We start from the raw sequence: 22,262 nt of genomic DNA, 5'->3' as shown, positions 1-22,262 counted from the left end.
GAAAGAAATTCCGTGGGCACTTTGAAGGCATGCACCTGTTTGGGCCCTCCTTGGATAAGTATATGAAGGCATTCAGTGAAGGTAAGAATATTCTTTTACCTTTCTGCCTCTGGACTTCTATTAACACATTTGTTTTATCAGGTGGATGTTAAAGCCTCCTTTGATGCCATTTTCAGGTGGAAGGTGCCACAAGTCCCTTCTTGACCTGTTTGTTATGTGGGCCTGTTGACATTGTTTGCTGTGTTGTCCACCCCTCAGTTGTACAGCTTTTGAATGTCCCAGTTTTAATAATTTAAAAAAGCCTTTATTGTACGATCAGGAAAATAAGATTTTCAAATTCCCAGTAAAATCCATTTCCTAGAGTACAGTACTGGGCACAGGATTCTCCTCTCTGTTCTTATGATCTCCTTATTGCTTGCTACAAAATGGAGGCTAGCTAGGAGTGGGTGGGATTATAGGTAGATGTCCCTGCAGCCATTGTTTTTTTGCCAGTGTCCAATCACCTGAAGGTAGCTGCATATAAACCATTATTATTGATTTAAAAAAGCCTATGCCCTGTACTGTACTTCAGAAAATGGATTTTACTGGTAAGTCAAAAATCGTATCTATTTCATCAAACTTTTGTATCTGAATGTATAGAAAGATCTTGTCCATAATTGATCCATTATATATATATATATATATATATATATATATATATATATATATATATATATATATATATATATATATATATGATAAACACCTTGAGTTTCTGCCTTGTGCCAGTAGGCAGGATTTCTCTGGATAATTCTCCCTCACTGGACCGAATGTTTATTCAAGAATATTAAGCTTGTGTTCTTAGCTTGGCTTGTCTTTATTTGGCTTTATCTTTATTTTCTTCCCATGCTTGCATATGCATCCTTTTATTTTGGTAAGTATCCTCTGCCTACTCTTTATGTTCTAGTTACCCTACACTAAGCTTTATTCACTTTTTGTTATTTGCGCTGATCTCTGAATGACCTGGTTTGCAGTTTGCTTGTTAAGCTTATTTTTAGTAAAATGTAACCTATATAAACAGGTATTTCACAAAGTTAGAAGTCACTTGTATAGTATAATTCTGCCTCTGTGCACACTTAGGCCTTATTCACACAGGCACTCAGTCACATACAGTGAAAATAGCTGTGCAGTTGATTTACTAAAAATGGAGAGTGCAAAATCTGGTGCAGCTGTGCATAATAACCAATCAGCTTTTAACTTCAGCTTGTTAAATTAGGCTTTGATGAAAAAAAAATGGAAGCTGATTGGTTTCTATGTAGAGCTGCACAAGATTTTGCATGTCCAGTTTTAGTAAATCAACCACTGTTTGTTTGCTTTTCTGCCCTAGCGTTGTGCTATGTACATACATCGTATATACATGAATGGACATGCATCGGCTGTATGGGCTCATCCATACAGCCATATTTGACAGGTACACAGGGTCAAGTGCACAGACCTGAATGCATGGGCTCTGCTTTCAGGTCCATGCACCCATCCATACAGCTAATGCGTGTCCATTTTTTGATTCATAACTCCTACAAATTATATTTATATATATATATTTATGTATAGGTGAACCGTTATCTACAGTATCTATTTTTTTATACATTAATAGGCATGAAATCAGCTTAATGCATATAGTCCTTGAATACTAGTTTAATGTTTTAGAAATCTCGTGTCTATGTACAATCTTGCCTGCACATTTGTCTGCCCTCTAAGGCTATAAGCTGCCTTAAGCCAGCCATAGATGGATCGAAATTCGTGCTGAACTTTCCAAATATTGATCCACCTAGGGGCAGGCTGGTTGTGCTGTAGTCAATCCATTGATCAACTTCAGTGCAACCAGCCTGTCTGTTTTTTTTTTTCCACGGCTGATCACTGCCTGCAGCTATAGCTACCAGCAGTGATCATTCTATTCTGCCAAAGGCTCACTGCGTTCCCTCCTGCATAACAAAATAGCACTGGGGGAATCAAGCATTTTATTTCCTTCAACTTGTGGCTAAAAGAAAGACAATTGTATAATCTTGCCTAAGTCTAAATAATATGATCCCAACAAAAATGAAGCAGCAAGAGTGTGGTAATCACATTCCGTTATATAGAGATGATACCTAGTGGAAGCATTTACTGTTCTGAAAAGGAAATACAATAAGTACATATAGAACAGCAAGCAAAGTTAAAAAAGCAGGCTAATAGAAAGGCGAAAGTCATGTCCAAATAATTTTAAATAATTTAAACATCCTCTAAATACACTGTAGTTTTCTGTATCAACTTAAAGGAGAAATGTGGCATAGCCTAAATAAATAATACATTTTACCTTCAGTTTGGAACAGCTTTGGGTTCTTTCCTATGTCCTGTTGTTAGTGCTGTTGCCACACTTGAACTATCAGTAAGGACCAAGTAACAATCCACTCCTGTTTGAATGTTTAGAGGGGACAGTTACAATTTGAGCGATCGGTCCCTTTGTTTTTCCAAGCAGCAGCCTAGTGCGAGTATTTCCATTGCAACGTGACGTCATGGTGGAAACGGAGGCAGCATGACCAAATAGTAAGCTCTGTGTAGTCTTCTTCAGCACAAGGGGACACACAATCAGTGGTGTATTTCTAATGTGTACAGTACTTATCTCAAGTAGAATGAGCACTGCTGTGCACTTACTGCCAACATTAAGGATTGGATTCCACTTAGGAACTTAACCCTGTCTTTGAGCTACAGCCAAGCCTGTCACTAGTAGCTGCACCTCAAAGAGGAGCTGTGTATCCTGGCACTGCACCCACCACTGAAGGTTTCCACAGGGGAAACCACTGTCAGACATCAATCTACATAAAACTTGTGCACCTCCAATGTATTTCTCAGTGCCTTCTGAATTTTAAGGAATTGAATATTCTGAATCAGAGACAAATATGGCTATTATCTTCTATCTGTTCTTAAACCAAAAGCAAACTTGGGGTTCAGAAGGACAAAAGCACTGTGTTTAGCAATGAGCAGGCTGAATAGTGTAAAATCCTCTTTCAAGATAAGCCAAAATATGAACTTATATGTACACATTTTGCTTTGTTGAGGACAATGCACTAGTACACACGAATGCTTGTCACAGTCTGAACACTTGGAACTTGTACTATACAATCCACTGCCTGTATGAGTTTTAATGCATTAGCATGTGCAAGTGTGTTTGGTCTGACCTAGTAGTTATATGTACTTTTTTTCCTGTGCCCTGCAGAAGTGCAACACCATCCCCGAAAAGAACTTCCGTTACTTCTAGGCCTCCTGTTGGCAGGGGCAGCAGAGACCGATTTACAGGAGAGTCTTACACAGTTTTGGGTATATATTGCTGTCTCTTTCCATTTTGGATTACGTTTTTACTTTTATGTAAACAAGGTAGCCATTCTAGTTTAGCCCCAACTTACTTGTTTATACAACTGAGAGACATGTCCACACATGTGGGCAAGTTGTCATTTCTGTCCCTGAATACTACTAGGTCCAGGCTCTAACACAGGGGCAAAAGCTCAGCCCTCCCTTCTTTTGCCACCATACCATCTGGGAGTCTGTACTGACCTTTGTAATATCCATTGACTTCACACAAATGGACTCTGCCTGAGTGCAAAAAAAATATTTCTAATAGTTGCATTTTTTCCGAAATTAAGAGATCTAAACCCACCCATTATCCATTTAAACTTTTGAAAAGTAATAGTCCTATCAATGTGTATTTTGTGGCATATTGACCCCGGTGTCAGAATTTTTACAAAAACCTCAAGTTGGCCATGGTGGCAGTATACTGCGGATATCTGCGACCAGGGGCCCAGTTGTTTGCAGACAGCTACAGACAGTCATTGACAAGTTAAGAGCAAAACAGTAGCTGTCTGCCTCTGTTTATATTGGCACTTCGAGCAGTTGCATGCGGTTAGGGACAGATAGCCATCCATGGACACAGACAGATTGCATCCAGGGCCAACCATTTGTCGCTAACATAATGTAACTGCAAAGTGCTGATGCCTGCTTGCAGCAGCAGACAGCCACAACTTCTGTCCGCCTGTCATTGACTTGTACAGGCTTCCTGGCTGTGGCTGTCTCCAAACATCCAGGTAGCCGCACCATCTGTCCACAGCCGCACCATGACCATTTTGGCCATCTGAGGCCTATGGCCTAGTGGCTCAACTTCCACAGTCTTGAGCTAAGCCCTGTCCATATTCCACCCCCTTGTCCAGTGAGAGTGCATTATTAGCAAATAAGGACCACCGGACATCTTGTGGGGCCTGTTTTTAGGCCGGGCCTTTATTTCTAAATGTTTAAATTGACTGAGATATTGAGAAAAAAGTGGCATGAGGACATTTTACCTACAAGTAACTGATTTCCTGTGCAGTAATCTGACAAAGGAAAAGGACTGCCACTTCAAAGCTTCATGTAGCCTGAACTGTCTGATCATATACAAAAACCTACTAAGTAGAGGTACCTAAATGTCAACCATCACACGTTCTGTATAAGCATTGCCTTCTACATTTTTTGTGAAGGCATTTAGTAGTTTCTTACATAAGCTATAAAGCCCCATACACACTGTCAGTTTTTCTGCTGAGTTTTTCCTTCAGATTTACCAAAACCATGTAGTACAAGGGCCTGCCTCATTGCATACATATATTATATTATTACATATATTATATGGTTTTGGTAAATCTGAAGGAAAAACTCAGCAGAAAAACTGATAGTGTGAATGGGGCTTAAGAATACAAATGTGAGGGTTTTAATCCTCTTCCAACCCACTAAAACAACTTTTTATTGTTTGTGTCCCTTCACCATTCAAGTTGTAGGGACAAACAATGTTTTGGTAATACCCAACAGGAATACACACAGCTTCACAAGAAATGTGTCATTAGAGTTGAGCTTTAACGGTTATCAGCACAAGATTGTGTGGCGTGAATATACAGTACCTTCAAAGTGAGTCTGTGGTTGCTTAATAATTTTAATGGTTTTTCCAACAGGTGATACAACAATTGAAAGTGGACAACATTACTGGGAAGTTAAAGCTCAGAAGGACTGCAAATCCTACAGTGTAGGCATCACATATAAGACAATTGGCAAGTTTGACCAGCTAGGGAAGACCAATACAAGCTGGTGCTTACATGTGAACAATTGGCTACAGGCAACATTTGCTGCAAAACACAACAACAAAGCAAAAGCCTTGGAAGTAGCCGTACCAGATAAAATAGGTGTATACTGTGACTTCGATGGAGGTAACTTTTTAGTAATTGCATATTATTTATTACCTTACTACCTTATATTAATGTTTACCTATCATGGTAGAAATATGTGAGCTGCCATTGCTTGTTTCTTTCTATAAATGATACTTTCCTATCGGTGACAGACTTAAAGTGTTTGTAAACTCTGGCAATGAACAGCTCTTATTTACTCCCTTTTGAAAGATAAATAGACCATTTAATTTTTTTGTTATATCTGTACACAAAATACCTGTTGATTCTGACAGAAATTATGTGATAACATTGATAACATTTTGTGCACTCTGCCTATGCTGTACTCTTATTGTTAGTATTGTTCTATGGACTACAGAACACCCTCACGTTATAAAGAAGAGGAGGGGGAGGTGTTTATAGTTCTAACACAATTACTCTCCTATGGTGAAAAGGGGTGAAAACAATACCTTTCATAGATACTGTACAAAGATTGAGCATTGTAGCCATAGGATGGGATTATGTCACTGGCAGGATCCCCAGGTAAAAATAAAGGGAAAAAAGCCTAAACAAAAGAAACCTAATGCAGCTAACACATCTAAGGGCTAAGCTGCAATATGTAACATGTTTATTCTTTACTTTACATGCCCTTTAAGTAATTCTGAGTCACTACACCAGAACAAGTATGCAAAAAAAAATACATTTCTGAGTAAAGTCAGAATCTGTTATTGGCTCTCAAGTTCTTTACTGAGAATATTGGCGTTCATTTACTAAAACTGGAGAGTGGAAAATCTAATGCAGCTCTGCATCAGCTTCCATTTTTTTTTGTCAAAGCTTAAAGTGTTACTAAACCCAGATCCTGCATTCACTGTATCTGGTCTCCCACAGTACACAGAACATGGGTTTAGTAACACTTTAATTGAACAAGCTGAAGTTAGAAGCTGATGGCTACCATGCACAGCTGCACCAGATTCTGAGTGCACCAGTTTTAGTAAATAAACCCCACAGTGTCCTACATGGTTTATGGACCAATGAAATAGTAATGAAGTAGATAAAAAAAGGATCATTAGTAGCCTTTCCAGTGCATATACAGTGGATATAAAAAATCTACACACCCTGTTAAAATGTCAGATTTCTGTGATGTAAAATAATTAGACAAAGATAAATAATTTCAGAACTTTTCCACCTTAATTAATGTGACCTATAAACGGTAGAACTCAATTGAAAAACAAACTGAAATCTTTTAGGGGAAAGGAAGTAAAAAAATAAAAATAAAATAATGTGGTTGCATAAGTGTGCACGCCCTCTTATAACTCTTATAACACCCTCTTGTAGCTGTGTTCACAATTAAGCAATCACATTCAAACTCATGTTAAATAGGAGTCAGTACACACCTGCCATCATTTAAAGTGCCTCTGATTAAACCCAAATAAAGTTCAGCTGTTCTAGTAGGTCTTTGCTGGCATTTTCTTAGTCGCATCCTACAGCAAAAGCTATGGTCCACAGAGAGCTTCCCACGCATCGGAGGGATCTCATTGTTAAAAGGTTATTAGTTAAGAGAAAGGTACAAAAGAATTTCCAAGACATTATATATACCACGGGACACAGTGAAGACAGTCAAGTGGAGAGAATATGGCACAACAGTGACATTACCAAGAACTGGACGTCCCTCCAAAATTGATGAAAAGACAAGAATAAAACTGGTCAGATAGGCTGCCAAGGGGCCTATAGCAACATTAAAGGAGCTGCAGGGATATCTGGCAAGTACTGGCTGTGTGGTACATGTTACAACAATCTCCTGTATTCTTCATATGTCTGGGCTATGGGGTAGCGTGGTAAAACGGAAGCCTTTTCTTACAAAGAAAAACATCCAGGCTCGCCTAAATTTAGCAAAAACACATCTGACGTCTCCCAAAAGCATGTGTTATGGTCTGATGAAACCAAAGTTGAACTTTTTTGCCCTAATCCCACTGCACACACCAAAACAACACAATACCCACCGTGAAGCATGGTGGTGGCAGCATCATGCTTTGGAACTGTTTTTCTTCATTTGGAACAGAGGCAATAAGCCTCGTACACAAGGTACTATTGTTGGCAGGGGATTGTCTGTTGACAGACTGTTGTCCTAAAATATTACCCTTAGTATGCTCCTTTTAACAATTGTTGTCCAACTTTCGGCCAACGAATGTTGGATGACAGGCTAGTAAATTTTCGTCAGACAACGGTTTGACGTCAGATTTTCGTATATGGTCAGTACACAAATCCATCACACAAAAGTCGAAAGTACAAACACGCATGCTCGGAATCAATATTCACCAAACACAAAATTAGCAGAAGAGGCCCAAAGGGTGGCTACAAGCAACTGAAATTGCTCGTAGTATGTCACTAATTTCGTGTTTGTGGCACGACAATTGTGTACCGTTAGTATGCAAGACAATATCCAGGCACACACTCTTTTGACACAAATCAGACACTCGTTTGGCCAACAATCGTACCTTGTATACGAGGCTTTAGTCAAGGTTGAGGGAATGATGAACCGTTCCAAATACCAGTCAATATTGGCACAAAACCTTCAGGCTTCTGCTAGAAAGCTGAACATGAAGAGGAACTTCAGCTTTCAGCATGGCAAATGACCCAAAGCATAAATCCAAATCAACAAAGGAATGGCTTTACCAGAAGAAGATTAAAGTTTTGGAATGGCCCAGCCAGAGCCCAGACTTGAATCCAATTGAAAATCTGTGGGGTTCAGCCATCAATCTTCCTATGTCACCTCTCCAACTCTTCATTGGGCATTGAACAGCGAATCAGCATCATTAAATCTGTGTAGTCAACAGGCAGCTGAGCCAATATTGAGCTATGGTATACCAGTAAGTACCTGTTAGTGCCCTTAGACCCCTTTCACACTGGGGCACTTTGCGTCACTACAGCGCTAAATATAGCGCCTGCAAAGCGCCCTGAAAGAGCCACTGCTGTGTCTCCAGTGTGAAAACCCTGAGGGCTTTCACACTGGAGCAGTGCCTTAGCAGGATGGTAAAAAAAAGTCCTGCTTGCAGCATCTTTGGAGCGGTGAAGGAGTGGTGTATACACCGCTCCTTCACCACTCCTGCCCTTTGAAATCAATGGGGCAGCGCGGCTATACCGCCGACAAATCGCTGCTGCATCGGCGCTTTGCGGTGGCCTTAACCCTTTCTCGGGCACTAGCGGGGACGGTTTTACCGCTGAATACCGCCGCTAAAACGACGGTAAATCGGCGCTAAAAATAGCGCCGTTTTACTGCTGATGCCGCTCCCGCCCCAGCGTGAAAGGTGCCTTACTGACTAGCAGAGGTTTATAAATGCCAAGAATGGGAGACAAAATTATAAATACGTTGGTAGTTAAAGCGGTAAACATATGTATTTTAACTGAGTATTCAGGAAAAAGCAAATTATACATTACTATTGCTTCGCCAATAATATACTGCTCTAATATTGTTTAACATAAACTTTGCTTTCATTTCTTATGTTTTTTATTAAATGCTATAAAAACAGGACTAGACCCTAAATTGGATTTATTTCACAGCAGTATTACTTTTTTATAATTTCACTGTATCATTGCAAAGCAGTTATTTCCTATCTGTACCTTTTTTACTTTATTACCTCTCATGGTCTTTTAATTGGTTTTGTTATATTTATTGTTCAGTGGATTTTATTTTTTTTCTTCACAGGTCAACTTTTATTTTATAATTCTGAAACAAAGCAATTACTTCATAGTTTTAAAACAAAATTTACACAGCCAGTTATTCCTGCATTTATGGTAAGTATAAAACGTAGCATGATTACATTTTCTTTTTGTTCATTATATACCATCAGTCAAATATTTATCCTTGCAACTGCCCATATAAACCAAGAGTTGTATTTAAAGTAAGCCCAGCATAAAAGAAATAAAACTTCCTAAGAACAAACATCAAATGATACCTGCCAATACTAGCTTCTTGACAGAACTCTGACAAGTATAGATATGCTTAAATTGTACTGGAGTGACAATACAACAAATTCTGAACATTTGTCAGGATTCTGTCAGTCTGCAGGCTTCTTTTGGAAGTTATTCTAGTTTTTTTTTTTTCTAATGGAAGGCTCATATCAAAAGCGTTAATGTTGTGAAAGAGGATGAGTAGCCTGTATAAAAACGATTCATCCATTTTTATTCCTCCTGCTCATTCTAGCAAAGTACAGTTCCTCTAGCAGTCAGCTACCCTTACTTCTACTGATTATGTTTTTTTTTTGGCTATACTTCTATGTATCACAAGAGTTCAGTTAGTTCTGCACTCTTGTGACCAGTTTTCAGCCGTCAGCAGGCTAAAGCCAGCTGTTGTCTAACAACACAGACCCGGTCCAGGCTCTAAAAAGATCCTACCCATATGGTCGGGATCTGCTTAGAAGCCTGGACCGGCATCTGGCTCAGCGATCTGCTGAGTGCCTAAACCAGTGAGCACTGGAAGGGCAGAGCAGAGAGCTGGTGGCTCACAGTCCCCGCATCTCATAAGCCTCAAGACCAAGAGCCGAGAGATCAGCGGTGTTTAAGTGCTCAGATCTCCATCTCAGAGGCGGTGGGGGACAGCTGCAGTTGGGATCGGTGCTGCAGCCATCTAGGAAAGTATGATTGTTTCTTTTTTTATAATGCCATACACAACCTAGCTATTCATCAACCTTAATCCAAAATAATAATGAATTATTTTACACAGATGTCTTCACATGTTAACTAAAAAGTGCAAATTTACCATTATAATAATTTATGTGTATGGCATATTAGTTAGAAATTCTTAACGTTAGTCTTGCCCGGTCTACCACATTTTAGATTTAATAAACCTCAAGTGTAAAAAGGTGCAAGTATGTGCAAGTAGGGAGGTCCTTTTTTTAGCTGAACAGTAAAATATACCTGCTATACAGAAAGTACTGAAACAAAGGAAACGTTTTACCAGGCTGCTTAGAAAATTGTTGGAACATGTAGTTCAGTGAAATCCAAAGGTTGCCACAGAGACCTTTCAGATACAACTAAAATCTTTTTTTCCATATAATTCATTTTCAGTCAGAAGCAGGTACATAGTACAACAAATAAACTTAGTTCTCACATTTTTACAATGTTTTGGTGTGATACTGTATAGGATTTGTGGTCTAGTGATCTGTTGCAATGTGGTTCAGAAATGATGAGCACCCATTTTGAGAAGTTAAAGCCTCAGGTAAAATGAACCTGTAGCATGGCAATACAAGTTAAAACCAAGACGGTAGCTGACTGCGGCACCATATGGAGAAAATAGTCCCCCTTCCTGCCTCTGACAACCCATTACCTGGTTTATGAGTGACCTACTTCTGGGCATCCACGAAAGTCAGTATTTAAATATGAAGTTGCTATAGCTCTGTTGTCAATAAAGGAAGCTGGGTTGTTACAGGCATGCTGTGATAGTAGCTTGTGCTCTGGTAGCTAATTGCAGTCTTTATTGTGTATGTATGCAGTACAGTTCTATTTGAAGTAAAACTCCAAAACGTTTTTTACTGACAGGAATAAAACTTAACAAAGACTCTAACCTTTCACATTCTCCATTTTATTATATTGTTCTTTTTCCTGGTGGAGAGATTTTCCCCTCGATTCCTGTCTTGGAGACCACCTGTTACCATATCTGCCTAATAGGTAGTGAGAGAACATCACCTCAGTGGTGACACAGACAGCAATAAAGACCTGACAGTAGTTTTAGATTTTATTTTCATAGTCCAAGGTTTGGCTAAAGTTTAAATGAGGCTACTCACTATAAAAATCTGTATTTTTTTTTTAACTGCAAATGTGTTTAAAGTAGAACTATAGGCATTTTTTTTTCATTTTGGATAGAGCAAAGGAGGGTTATAACTACTGGCAGATTTTCTTCACCATCTGTGTCCCACTGAAGAGATTTCCCTACACTTCCTGTACCATAGCAAATCAGGAAGTGAGAGGAAATCCCTGCAAATTGCATGGCAAATCTTTCCAATGTGAACGAGGCTTATTGCCATTTTGAGTGTTTTTGCTAATTGACAATTAGAATTAGGTTACAGGTCAGCACCTGTCTGCTCTGTCCTCCCCCCTCTTTCTTTAGATGCTAGGAAAGTAAGGAATCATCTGGTCAGTTGTTCCTATTTTGGCTGTAGGGTACCCTTTGTGTCTGGCCCCGATCCCGATCGCACAAACCTCTCCCTGTGGGAGCTTTTTCCATCAGTCTGATCCTTGGCAGCAAATTCTATCCTGACCCTTTTTTCTAATTGGATGCTATCTGGTGACTGTGATATGCATTTCAATCTATATTATTTTAACTTATTCCAATAAACTAAATATTTTTTATATAATTATATTGTTTCCAAGACTCTCTGCCTTTTAAAGTCCCACAGAGGAAAAAACTGTCCATTTTGTACTTTAATTAGGGATGTGGGCAGAGTGTCTTTTTCCTTAAAGCTTTGGGCACTACCACAATAGATACACTTTAAGGTTTTGGAGCTCTGCATCACATATTGCATTGTGGGTGTCTAGTGAACATTCAATCATTATAGCTGTGTTCTTGTATATGTTTATTTTGTTTTTCAGGCATGGTGTGGTGGGATCACATTGTACACAGGATTACAGGTTCCAAGTGCCGTCAGGACTCTTCAGAAGGCTGAAAATGGATTGAGCGGCTCATCTAGTAGTTTAACCAGCAATGCCCAATAACATGGCTCTTTTAACCAACAGGATGAAAAGTTTGCTCTGACCAGAGTGGATTGTTAGTTTTTATTTTTTTTTATTATTATTTTATTTAGTGGAATTACGGTTGCTGTTTACCAAAATTAGGAGCAAACTGATCATTTGGGTTGTTGACCTGCTGCTGCTCTGAAGCTTGCAGTATTTTTGGTGCCTGACCATGTGCTGCTCAGATCCAATGTTAGCATCTACTGCAAATGTTCCAACAAGAGACTGAGTGAATAGAAACTAGGCAGGCACAAAAAGAACAATATGCCATGTTAGTAGGTTGTTTTTTATAACCATGGATGCAGCCTTGTATTTCGTTTTAATTTTTCCACATCACCACCTCTGTACTTTAAGTGGACCCCAGTGTTCTGTAGAGCATTGAGGTTTTATAAAAGACTGTCTGCTAAAATGTAAATATCCCTTGACAACTTCATAATGTGTTTTTATGATACAGTGTATGCAAGACTTTGAAGTAATATTGGGTACAGAATCAGGTGCTTGTCTTACAAGAAATACTGTATAAGTAAGTATTTATGGTGTGGGGCCAAAAAGAAGAACTTTTTGGCACGTGTTGGCCATGTCATTATAATTGGAATTAATATATTATATAGCACTGCAGTCTTAAAACAGAAAGTTTTAAATATTCCATCACATTCACCACAAATCCAGAAAACAAGATATTAACTCTTTAAAGGTAAATTATTCTTTAGAGCATTATTTGGGATGTATACAATTGGGGACATATTTGAGTTATCATAAAGTTTATCTTAAAAGTAATTTTTACTTTCATTTAACTTTCACACCTATGCAAGGTTTGCTTTGCCCTATTTACATCATTGTATTACGTATATAAGGGGTTATTTACGAAAGGCAAATCCACTTTGCACTAAGAAGTGCAGTCGCTGTAAATCTGAGGGGTAGATCTGAAATGAGGGGAAGCTCTGCTGATTTTATTATCCAATCATGTGCAAGCTAAAATGCTGTTTTTTTATTTTCCTTGCATGTCCCCCTCTGACCTACAGCAACTGCACTTCCAAGTGCACTTCCAGTGAAATTTCAAATGCATTTTGCACTTGTAGTTTACATTTGTAGTGCAAAGGGGATTTGCCTTTAGTAAATAACCCCCATAGACTTGTAGATTTTCTCTCTAATGGCTAACGACATTTCATTCATTCATTTAGCTTTCCTAACAACTCATAGTTTGTCTTGTTTTTTTAACCACTTGAATCCCAGGCAATTTTCCTCCCTAAACCTCCTTGAGGCAGTGTTTTTTTTTTGTTTTGTTTTTTAATTTTTATTTTAGTGACGTCATGGCAGGGAAAGGAGAAGGGAAGGAGAGTACACATTTCCCAAGCACATAGACAAACTAATTATAATATAAAACAGTCACAGCACTCAAATACGATCAATAAAATAAATTTGAGGATGACATTCACAGTGCCACAGAGGAAGCAATGCCAGTCAACAAGCTGTTCATTTGGGTACATAATAAAGGTGTGACAAAACATTGCAGTAATAACTATCATGTAATACCACAAGTTAGAATGGGGACTGTAGGAGGGGATGACATGGAGGGGGAGGGACATGGGTAGTGGAGAAAGAAAGGCGAGAGGGGGACCAAGCATAGCAAGAAAGTTTATTCTTTTTATTGGGGGGGGAATCAGATTTTGTCTTGTTTGTATCTAGGCAGACCAGATCTTGTCAAGTTTGGCATCAATCTCCTCAGGATGGGAGTTTCCAATTGAGCAAGATTTCTCTGCTGTTTAGATTTTGTGGGGTAATTCTAGAAACCCAACAGAAGAGCAAGTGGGTCTGAGCCCAGGGGGGTTCCCAGGACAGCAGCCAGGAAATTTACTTGGATGAACTTATCCGTGACTGATATCATAAGTGCAGCATATGGAGACTTCCAAACTCCCTCCTGGAGATCAGAGATGACAGAACAGAGTGCCTAGCTTTAAGGAATTGTATGTATGCAGGGAGGAGAGTGGCTTAGATTTAGGATAGGATGAAGCAGTAAAGCTTTAATAGGGTCTTTCTGTATAGGTAGCAGCTGGGGCAACTAAGCTCTATCAGTATGCCTGACTTGAATATATAAAAAAAAAAAGCATACAGTTGGATAAGTTGTATTCCTTTTTCAACGAGTCAAAAATGCATTGATAACCTGTTGGAGGAAGTTGGCCAAGAGTTGTGATATCTGATCTGACCCAAACATGATGAATAGGGATCATATGATTGTGGTGAATGGTAGGATTGCCCTGGAGAGGCACAAGGGACCAGGAGTTGGGAGGATCGGACCACACAGTTGTGGTCTTTCCGCATCTGTAAGGTTGTTTCATAGGTGTTGTGGGTCTATTTCTAAAGTTCTTGTTGTTGGAATCCTTTCCCCCTCCTATAAAACTATTGGATAGTAAATAAAATTTAAAAATTCCCAATGTACTTCCTGCTCTGATCGCGTAGACAAATGACGAAGTGTGTGCTCCCATTGATTCCTGGGACACCATTGTCCAAAATCCCAGGAGTATTCAGGCATGTTTTTTTTTTTTTGCACTTGAGAGAGTGGAGGAGGATGGAGAGGCATGGCCAGAGGTTCAGGAATAATGTTTGAGAGTGTGGAGGTTTAGGGTCAAAGCTTGAGAGTGTGAAGGAGGGTGGGAGACATGTCCAGAGGTTCAGTATCAATGCTTTAGGGCAGTGATGGCGAACCTTGGAACCCCAGATGTTTTGGAACTACATTTCCCATGATGCTCATGCACTCTGCAGTGTAGTGAGCATCATGGGAAATGTAGTTCCAAAACCTCTGTCTTAGGGTAAGAAGAAGGGTGGGAGGTGTGTCCAGAGGTTTAGGATCGCCTGTACATGGGAGGAAGCCCGGGACTATTTGATCCAGTGATTAGCTTCCACAGGGCACAGCGGGGAGGATTAGAACAAGCACAGGGCACAGCGAGGAGGATTAGAACAAGTGCAGGGCACAGCAAGGAGGAACAAAACGGCGCAAGGTGAGTGTGTGTTAGCCATATCCTGGAAAAAACACATGCTGGTTTTATTTGCCCATACTTTAAATGGCTGCCCACACAGCACAGCTGAGTGCTGTACTAATAAATCATTCCATAACAAATACTGACTCAGCTTAAAAATGAACTCCCTAAATCAGCAATGTCTGTGTTTGCTGCAGGTTTTTTATTTTCTTTGGCTGAAGTTCCTCTTTAATCACTTCAGCTCCAGAAGATTTACCCCTAGCCAGAGTTTTCTTACTGTGGGGAAGGGGCTTTTATGAGGGGAAGGCATTGATCCATGTTTTTGCTTTGCAGGAACACAGAATCAATGCCTTCCCTACTGACAGAATGGCAGCTACCTTGTTTACATAGGCAGACTGCCGTTCTGCCTGTGTGACAAGCAATCGGCGGGTGCTGGCAGACATTGAGTCGACGGTACCCGCTGATTAGCTCCCGCTGTGCACAATCACAGCAGGAGTGAGCCGCTGGTGACACGCATGGGCGCCCCAGACCCAGAAGTGCAGGATCACATATATATACATGATATACAGCTGCTGCCCTGCAGTAAAGCTATAATAGGGTGGTTGGCAAATGATTAAACACCATGGGCCCTGAGAGGATCTAAGTATAGTTACCGCCAATTCCACCAAAGGAAGGTGAGGTAAGGTGTGCTGTACATTAAGGTAAGGTGTGCCACCACCTAATAGTGAGAGTAAGTGAAGCTATAGAGTAACATAGTAGGTTACGTAGGGCCAGGCCCTTTTTTGGCTGTGGGCATTTGTAGGTTAGTGAGAGCTTTTTGCCCACATAAATGAAGAAAGTACACTGTTTTGTGGAAGTTTTTTTTTTTTCATTATCCAGATAGGTAAGGGCTAAATGTGTGAACAAATTTAGGTTAAACAATTATTTTAATGAGGTTGGTTCTTTTGACCTCCAACAGGGCAGAGAGGGCAAGCGTTCATCCTTAGTATTGAGTTAGTGGATTATAGTGTTGAGGTTGAGATCCACACAACACTTGAAATCCTTAGTGATGCGTATAGCCAGGTAATTAAACTAAACAAAACATGTTATATAGCACTGAAGAACAAAACTAAAATCATCAAATCCCAATAAACAATGAATTTGTGTCAAAAAACACTCAAACTAAGTTATATCAGAACATATGCAAGATCCAGAAAAAAATGAAGCAGCACTGATAAAACAGTTGATATCAAGCTCCACATTCAGACCTTTGGGTTTCAATGTTTGCAAATTAAAAAAACATTTTGCCACTTTCTGGGATATACATCTTACCTTATTAATCCCTCTCCAATGCAGCCTAACATTTTCCACTCCCCAAAAATGTGATGACGAGGGTCCCTGATATGTACTTCTCTGTAGTGTAAGGATAAACTATAATATTGTATATATGTTCTGAGATCCTCTTATGTAAAGGTTTTTAGTGTGACTCACATACTGCAGGACACATATGTGACATGCGGTAATACGCCTGAAACAAAACTCTGAATATGAAACGGTTGTCCACTCTGGGTGGATGAGAAGCTTTTTCGCATATCCCTTCTATTCGTTCTATTGCTATTTTCTCTACTCCTTCCACAAGCGAAAAAACCCTTTGAGTCAAGGAAAGTAAATCTTCTCTTTAGTGGATCAATAACTCTCTGTATTATCTTATGCCCAAAATTAGGGGGCCTTTCTATATACAAACCCCATGGTTATGGGAAGCAATTGCCCTAGCACAAGCTAATTTAATCAACTATGCCAGCTTCTTCCAAAAACTTTCTCTACTTTTAAAAAACTCTGGCATATTTTATAAAGAGGTAGTGAGACAGTCAAGAGTAAATTACGTCAAACATTCTTGGGATTAACATAGATCTATATTCAGAGAACAAAGTTAATGGAAAAAAACAAAACAAAAAAAACGATAGCCTTGATGGGTTACTCTGTTTTTTTCTGCTGTCACTTTTCTACGTTTCTATAAAATGATCTTGTGTTAGGGTCATTGCTTCCCTAAACCCCAGACTTTAATCTGAGTGTTTTTGACACTACATTTATTGAGGTGTGTTCTTCAGCGCTGTATACAATTTTTTTGTTTTGTTTCATTTGAAGAGTTGGTATACTGTATATTAATATACAGCAGCAGCTGAAATTATTTTTTTTTTAACATGGAAGGGTATACTTAATTCAGGTAAACTGTTAACTGTTGCGCCAACTGAAGAGGGAAAGAAGTTTCCAACCACTTCTGGGCTGGTAGTCCAAGGGGTAGAGATTTAACTCTGATGTTGGAAAATTGGCCAAGGTTATGCAAAGCATACATTTGGGCATCATAAATGCAGGGAAGCACATTGTCTGCATAAAGCCCACTGTTAGTCCTATTTGAGTTATTGCAAATAAGGGTTGCAAAGGGCTCCATCACCAAGATGAAAAAGTCAGGAGAGAGGGGACACTTGTGCCTCAGAAAAAATTGCATTTTCCTATAATTTTTCTCAATTCAACATTTACTGTACATTTGCTCAACCCCATATTTTTACCCTAATCCTGTATATAATCAACAGTCTACTGATCCAAGGGATATCACAATACTGTGACTTTTATGTAATGTAGTGGAATGGTAAACCTCAAAGTGAACATAAACATTTTACTTAAAGAGAGTTTAATTCCCGTTTCAGTGCTACATTGTGACACATGTAGGGGGAAATTGGTTTTCAATAATTGTTAGCTTAACATTAAGAGATAAAAATCTGATTTACTAGGGCACAAGTTAGCACAACAATTACTTTTTCACAGGTTTGGGATTACAAAAAATTTGAATTATATTGCATTTGCTTATCTGAGCAACTGATGCTTGTGCAATGAACTCAAATGTTATCCAGATCATCCAACATCATTGTGGCAACTTGAGAATTCATTTTGGGATCTCTCTCTCTTTCTTAGTCTTTTTCATGGGGAAGGGGGTCTAGATCTGTTCAGTGGAGACCTGACCATTTCTAATAATGTAATAGGTCAACAATAGTTCACTATAGCAGTGATCTATTGCTGCAAAGAGGCACTGGAAAGGCTCTGTTCCTGCTACAACAAGGAAGCATTGTATTTACATTTCCTTCTACAGCAAATGTACTGTAAGCACAACAGCGATTTGTAGAAGCATCAGAAGCCCTGTAGCTGATTATTTGAGCTACTGGGCTTAGTGCTAAACCCCAAACCCCAGCTGTAACTGATATCCGGCGCATTGTTTTAAACAGTGCTGGGATGAATAGCCTCTATCCTTGTGCCATAATGAAATGACTCAGGGGACTCAAGGGGTTATTTAGTCAGTCCTAAGTGGTAGACTTGTATTAGGAAAGAGGAACATTAGGACAAAAGGACTGTACAGTACTGCATACTGTTTGCATCAGGCAGGAGCGGTTTGTCAAGTTTATCTAAAATATGTTAATATGTTTTTTTTTTGGATTTGTGACAAAAGTATTGGCATGTAACAACAATCTGTTTTAGGGCCTCAACTTGCCCTTGGTAATGAAAAGTCCCAAGTGGTGAAATTTAACTTAGGATTGTTTAATAAGGCAGTGTAAAGAGCAATAGTAATGTGCATTGAAGTAACCCATGGCAACTAAGTGTGGATTCTGATTGGCTGGTATCAGGTACTGCATTTCAAGGATTGCTATTGCTCTTATGTAATAAAATAGAATTGCAATTTGAATAGTTATTCCAAAGGACCAAAGTGTGCTGGTGAAAAGATTCGTAATTTGTTTAGGATTGAAAACGATAATATTTAATGCCATAATATGCAAGATAGATAAAACATGCAGAGAGATCAAACAGCATTAACATTCTGCTTATTTATGTTATTACCAGTTATAATTAAAGTGCTTAGCAATCACTGAATGTAACCATGGTCTAAAAACGGAGGTGTATTTTGTATCATTGCTGAGAAGAAAAAAAGCAGTCAGGTGTATTGTATTTAAATACAAATAACATTTTAAATAACCCTCACAAATGGGCAAGGTGAGAATCTCACCATTAAGCTGAGTATTCATGGGCCAAATGTCGGGAGACATTTGCTGGTTAAAAAAAAACATCCGACATTCGGCCCGTGTGTATGTGGGTCTGGCCAGCAGCCCACTGCCTCCTGATCATCGCTCTCAGGCAATGGCAGAGTGCTGATCACAGTGTTCTGGGGGGGGTCTGGGCATCCCTCTTTCAGAACACAATAACTCAGCGTGGGAGATTGCTATACTAACTTTGCATAGTTAGTATAGCGGCTCCGATTGGAGATGAGTTTTTTTCTGTTCAACCGCTGGGTTGTTTGGAACAAACGAATAGTGTGTACCAGGCTTTAGCACTGGACCCTAACCAATAATCAGTGTTGAGTGGGATTTTGATATGGTTTACTGCTTATATCTTATCTTGTTTACGCTGGTATGCACTACAGTGGTCAGTGCTGCAGGTTTTTTCACTAATGGTATTCTGCCTATGTTCAGATTCAAGTAGGGCACAGTTATCCTGACGACCAAGCTGGGCATTGATGGATCAAAATTCAGCCAGTTCAGTGGGGACTGACCAATATTCGAATAGTTCCCTGTTCGACAGAAGTCAGTTGTTAAATCAACTTCTGAAAAAAGGATGTGGTGGAAAACTTTTGTCAATCAGTCGCTGCAGCCACCTGACTGGGTGGTTGTGGGGGGGTGGGGGAATCGGTATCTCTATCCATTCCATTGTTCCTTTTGATTACCATTGTTGGTTGACAAGACGCCAAAATCATGAGTGATTTACTGCTTCTTAGCTACCAGTGTTCTGTCCGCTAAGAACTTTGATAGGAGAATGCAGTGTTTTTCTAAATTGAAGCTGAACTCCAGCCTTACCTTCAGTCTTACACAGTTGTACTCCTTGTTGTGCTCCTTTCCTGAACTTAAATTGCTTACTTTAATTTCACTGCACAGTGTGAGCTGCAGCAAGTCAGTTAGAGCCCACCTTATTTTCTGGGATGTCCAGCATCATTTATTTATAATCTCCCTAGCCAGGTTCTCGGAAAGAAACCATGGGTTGCAGGAAAGGAATTTGCTTGATTCCCCCATCAGCACAGACAGTGTTGGTATGGGAATCCATCCTTCCGGGCAATCGTCTTCTCCCAGCGGGGGGGGGGGGGGTTCTCTATAGCAGCCACTAGTGATAATCAGGTAAAACCCGGCATGCTGGGTGTACCCAAGTTGATTGATCGTTCAACTTGGTACATTCAGCCTGCCCATTCGAACCATGTATGGCCTGCCTTACTGTCCCTAGCCCATCCTTTTATTCATTGAATCTCAGTCCTTTTACTCACGGAGGCTTAGAATTACATATGGGCATTACCTTGGGAGATCTGTATAAAAATACAATCTTCCTAGGATCGCCCTGAGCTCCAACCCTTAAGGCATTTTGATAATTGCACAATTCCTCCCAAAAGCAAGCCCACTGCTTTCATCAAGTCCCACAGCTCTTGCAAAGAGTACTTCGGAAGGAAGCAATGTACAGCAGCCTGCTGGCCCCTCCCACCAGCCATAATCTACATGCATTGCACAGAGAAGTACAGAGATAGTAAAGTCTCATGTTGTCTACTGTGATAGAATTAAAACACTGCTGCTTCTGAATTTAGAAGTCTTGTAACCCTCATATAGGTTGTGGCTGCTTGCACTGCAATGAGATTAGACATGTTGCAAAGGGCATGGCTATCAGAATTGTCACAAGTCTGTAGTTTGTCAATCAGCACCTGGCCAGATCTCTTCCTGTACATTGCTTCCGGCACTGCCTCTGCTGCTGCACCCCTCCCATTACTGATATGGCCTGCAGAACACCTTACAGTCTCTTCATCCCTGTAACCTTTGGGGAGGTTGTTGTAGTCCAACGAAGAGAACTTATTAGGGATGATAACACTGCTTGAGAATTAAGAGCAGCACGGGCAAAGTAAACAGAACATTAGGCGCTCACTGCATTGTTTTTCAGGGTCAATGGTTATTGTTCTGTACTTGCATTATTTTTATAAGGGATAACACACAGGGAAAAAAGTATGTATTGCAGATATCTACTGCATATGTGCTATTTTGCCCAGATGTACACTTTAATTATTAATGATGTATCTACTGCATATGTGCTATTTTGCCCAGATATACAATTTCATTATTAATAATGTAGTTCTATAGGTATTTCTGGGTCTAAAAATATAAAAGCAAGGAACTTGTAATGACATAAGCTTGGTGAGGCTGGGAGGGAGTAGCGCTAGGTTCATACACTTCTGACGATCTCCAGTGTTATAAAACCCTCTGGTGTGCACTCAGAACTGTAGGATGTGTACTGTAACATAATAAACCTCAAAATATCAGTGTTTATTCTTCAAAAGGGAGGGCCATGACTCATACTGTTGCTATAAGAGAATGATAGATCATCAAATCAAGAATGTTTATATTCAAACTCATGTTTTTCTTATTGCATGCTTCCATATCAGCAATGGGCTTGTAGAAACAAAACCCACCTGACTGCTAAATAAAAGGGAACAGGGTAATGCAAGGGTGTTCTTCAGTAGTGGAAATTCCCTTTATTTTCTTATTTCTTACACAAGACCAACAAGAAGCAAGCTTTCACTGCTGTGTATCTTAATATATGCTTTTACTGTAAAATGTGTACAAATGCAGTTTTTCACATATACTTGTCTGAAAAATGTTAAAGGTGCTTTGTAGTCCTTACTAATCTAATCTATTGCACTCAAGACTTGTTTCAAAAATCTCCTGTAAAAGAGACCATTGGCTGTAAATATGCACCTAATACATACAGAATGTACATTTGCCTTCCTACCTGGATGTGTAGATCTTGTTATTTTACTGATTTACTGTATTTCCTCAAGTTTAAACTCACAGATCATCATTACACAATAGCTGCCTTCTGAGATAATTTACTTATTTGACTTTTCATGTGCTGTAAATTGTTAAGATATTTGCAGTGGAACTCCAGTTTTGTTGCAAAAAGAAAATGAATCCCTTTCAGGTAGAATTATGTGCTTTGCAAGAATCTTGGCAACCTCTATTACAGATTCTTACCTGTTTAGTTTTATATGGATGTAAGCTGTGCCAGCACTTTCATCAAACTCAATGCATAGTAGTGTGGTATGCCTTAAAGCTCAACTCCAGCTTTTGAAAAACATTAAAAAAAAAACAGTAGACTGGGAAAACAGCTCTGAATGCTCTGGATCTAACACTGGTCTTCTTTTGATATGATGACACCCACTGTCATTCAACTGTCATTCAACTCACTTCCTGTGAAGGAAGAATGTCTTAGGCCTGGATAAGAAGTGAAGGGCGGTACCATGACACCCTGCACTTATGTACAA

At 39.5% G+C, this 22,262-nt stretch overlaps 1 protein-coding gene across 4 annotated transcripts in view; it reads left to right on the top strand.

Annotated features, from left to right (window-relative positions):
- FSD1L (fibronectin type III and SPRY domain containing 1 like) overlaps positions 1–21,729 on the top strand; it is a 118,673-nt gene extending 96,944 nt beyond the window's left edge. For 2 of the 4 annotated variants that reach the window (XM_077475181.1, XM_077475184.1), the window contains 4 exons: positions 3,236–3,333; positions 4,986–5,237; positions 8,896–8,984; positions 11,778–21,729. In XM_077475181.1, the coding sequence (XP_077331307.1) occupies positions 3,236–3,333; positions 4,986–5,237; positions 8,896–8,984; positions 11,778–11,900 (562 nt within the window). In that variant the 3' untranslated portion in view covers positions 11,901–21,729. Of the gene's footprint in view, positions 1–3,232; positions 3,334–4,985; positions 5,238–8,895; positions 8,985–11,777 lie in introns of all 4 variants that reach the window. The other 2 variants (XM_077475182.1, XM_077475180.1) reach the window with 1 other exon arrangement.
- Positions 21,730–22,262: the final 533 nt, after the last annotated feature.

This window comes from Lithobates pipiens, unplaced genomic scaffold (genome assembly GCF_037356315.1).
Source record: "Lithobates pipiens isolate NorthernLeopardFrog02 unplaced genomic scaffold, aLitPip1_a1.2 Scaffold_13, whole genome shotgun sequence".
NCBI lineage: Eukaryota > Metazoa > Chordata > Amphibia > Anura > Ranidae > Lithobates > Lithobates pipiens.
This window is presented reverse-complemented; position numbering and strand designations above follow the sequence as displayed.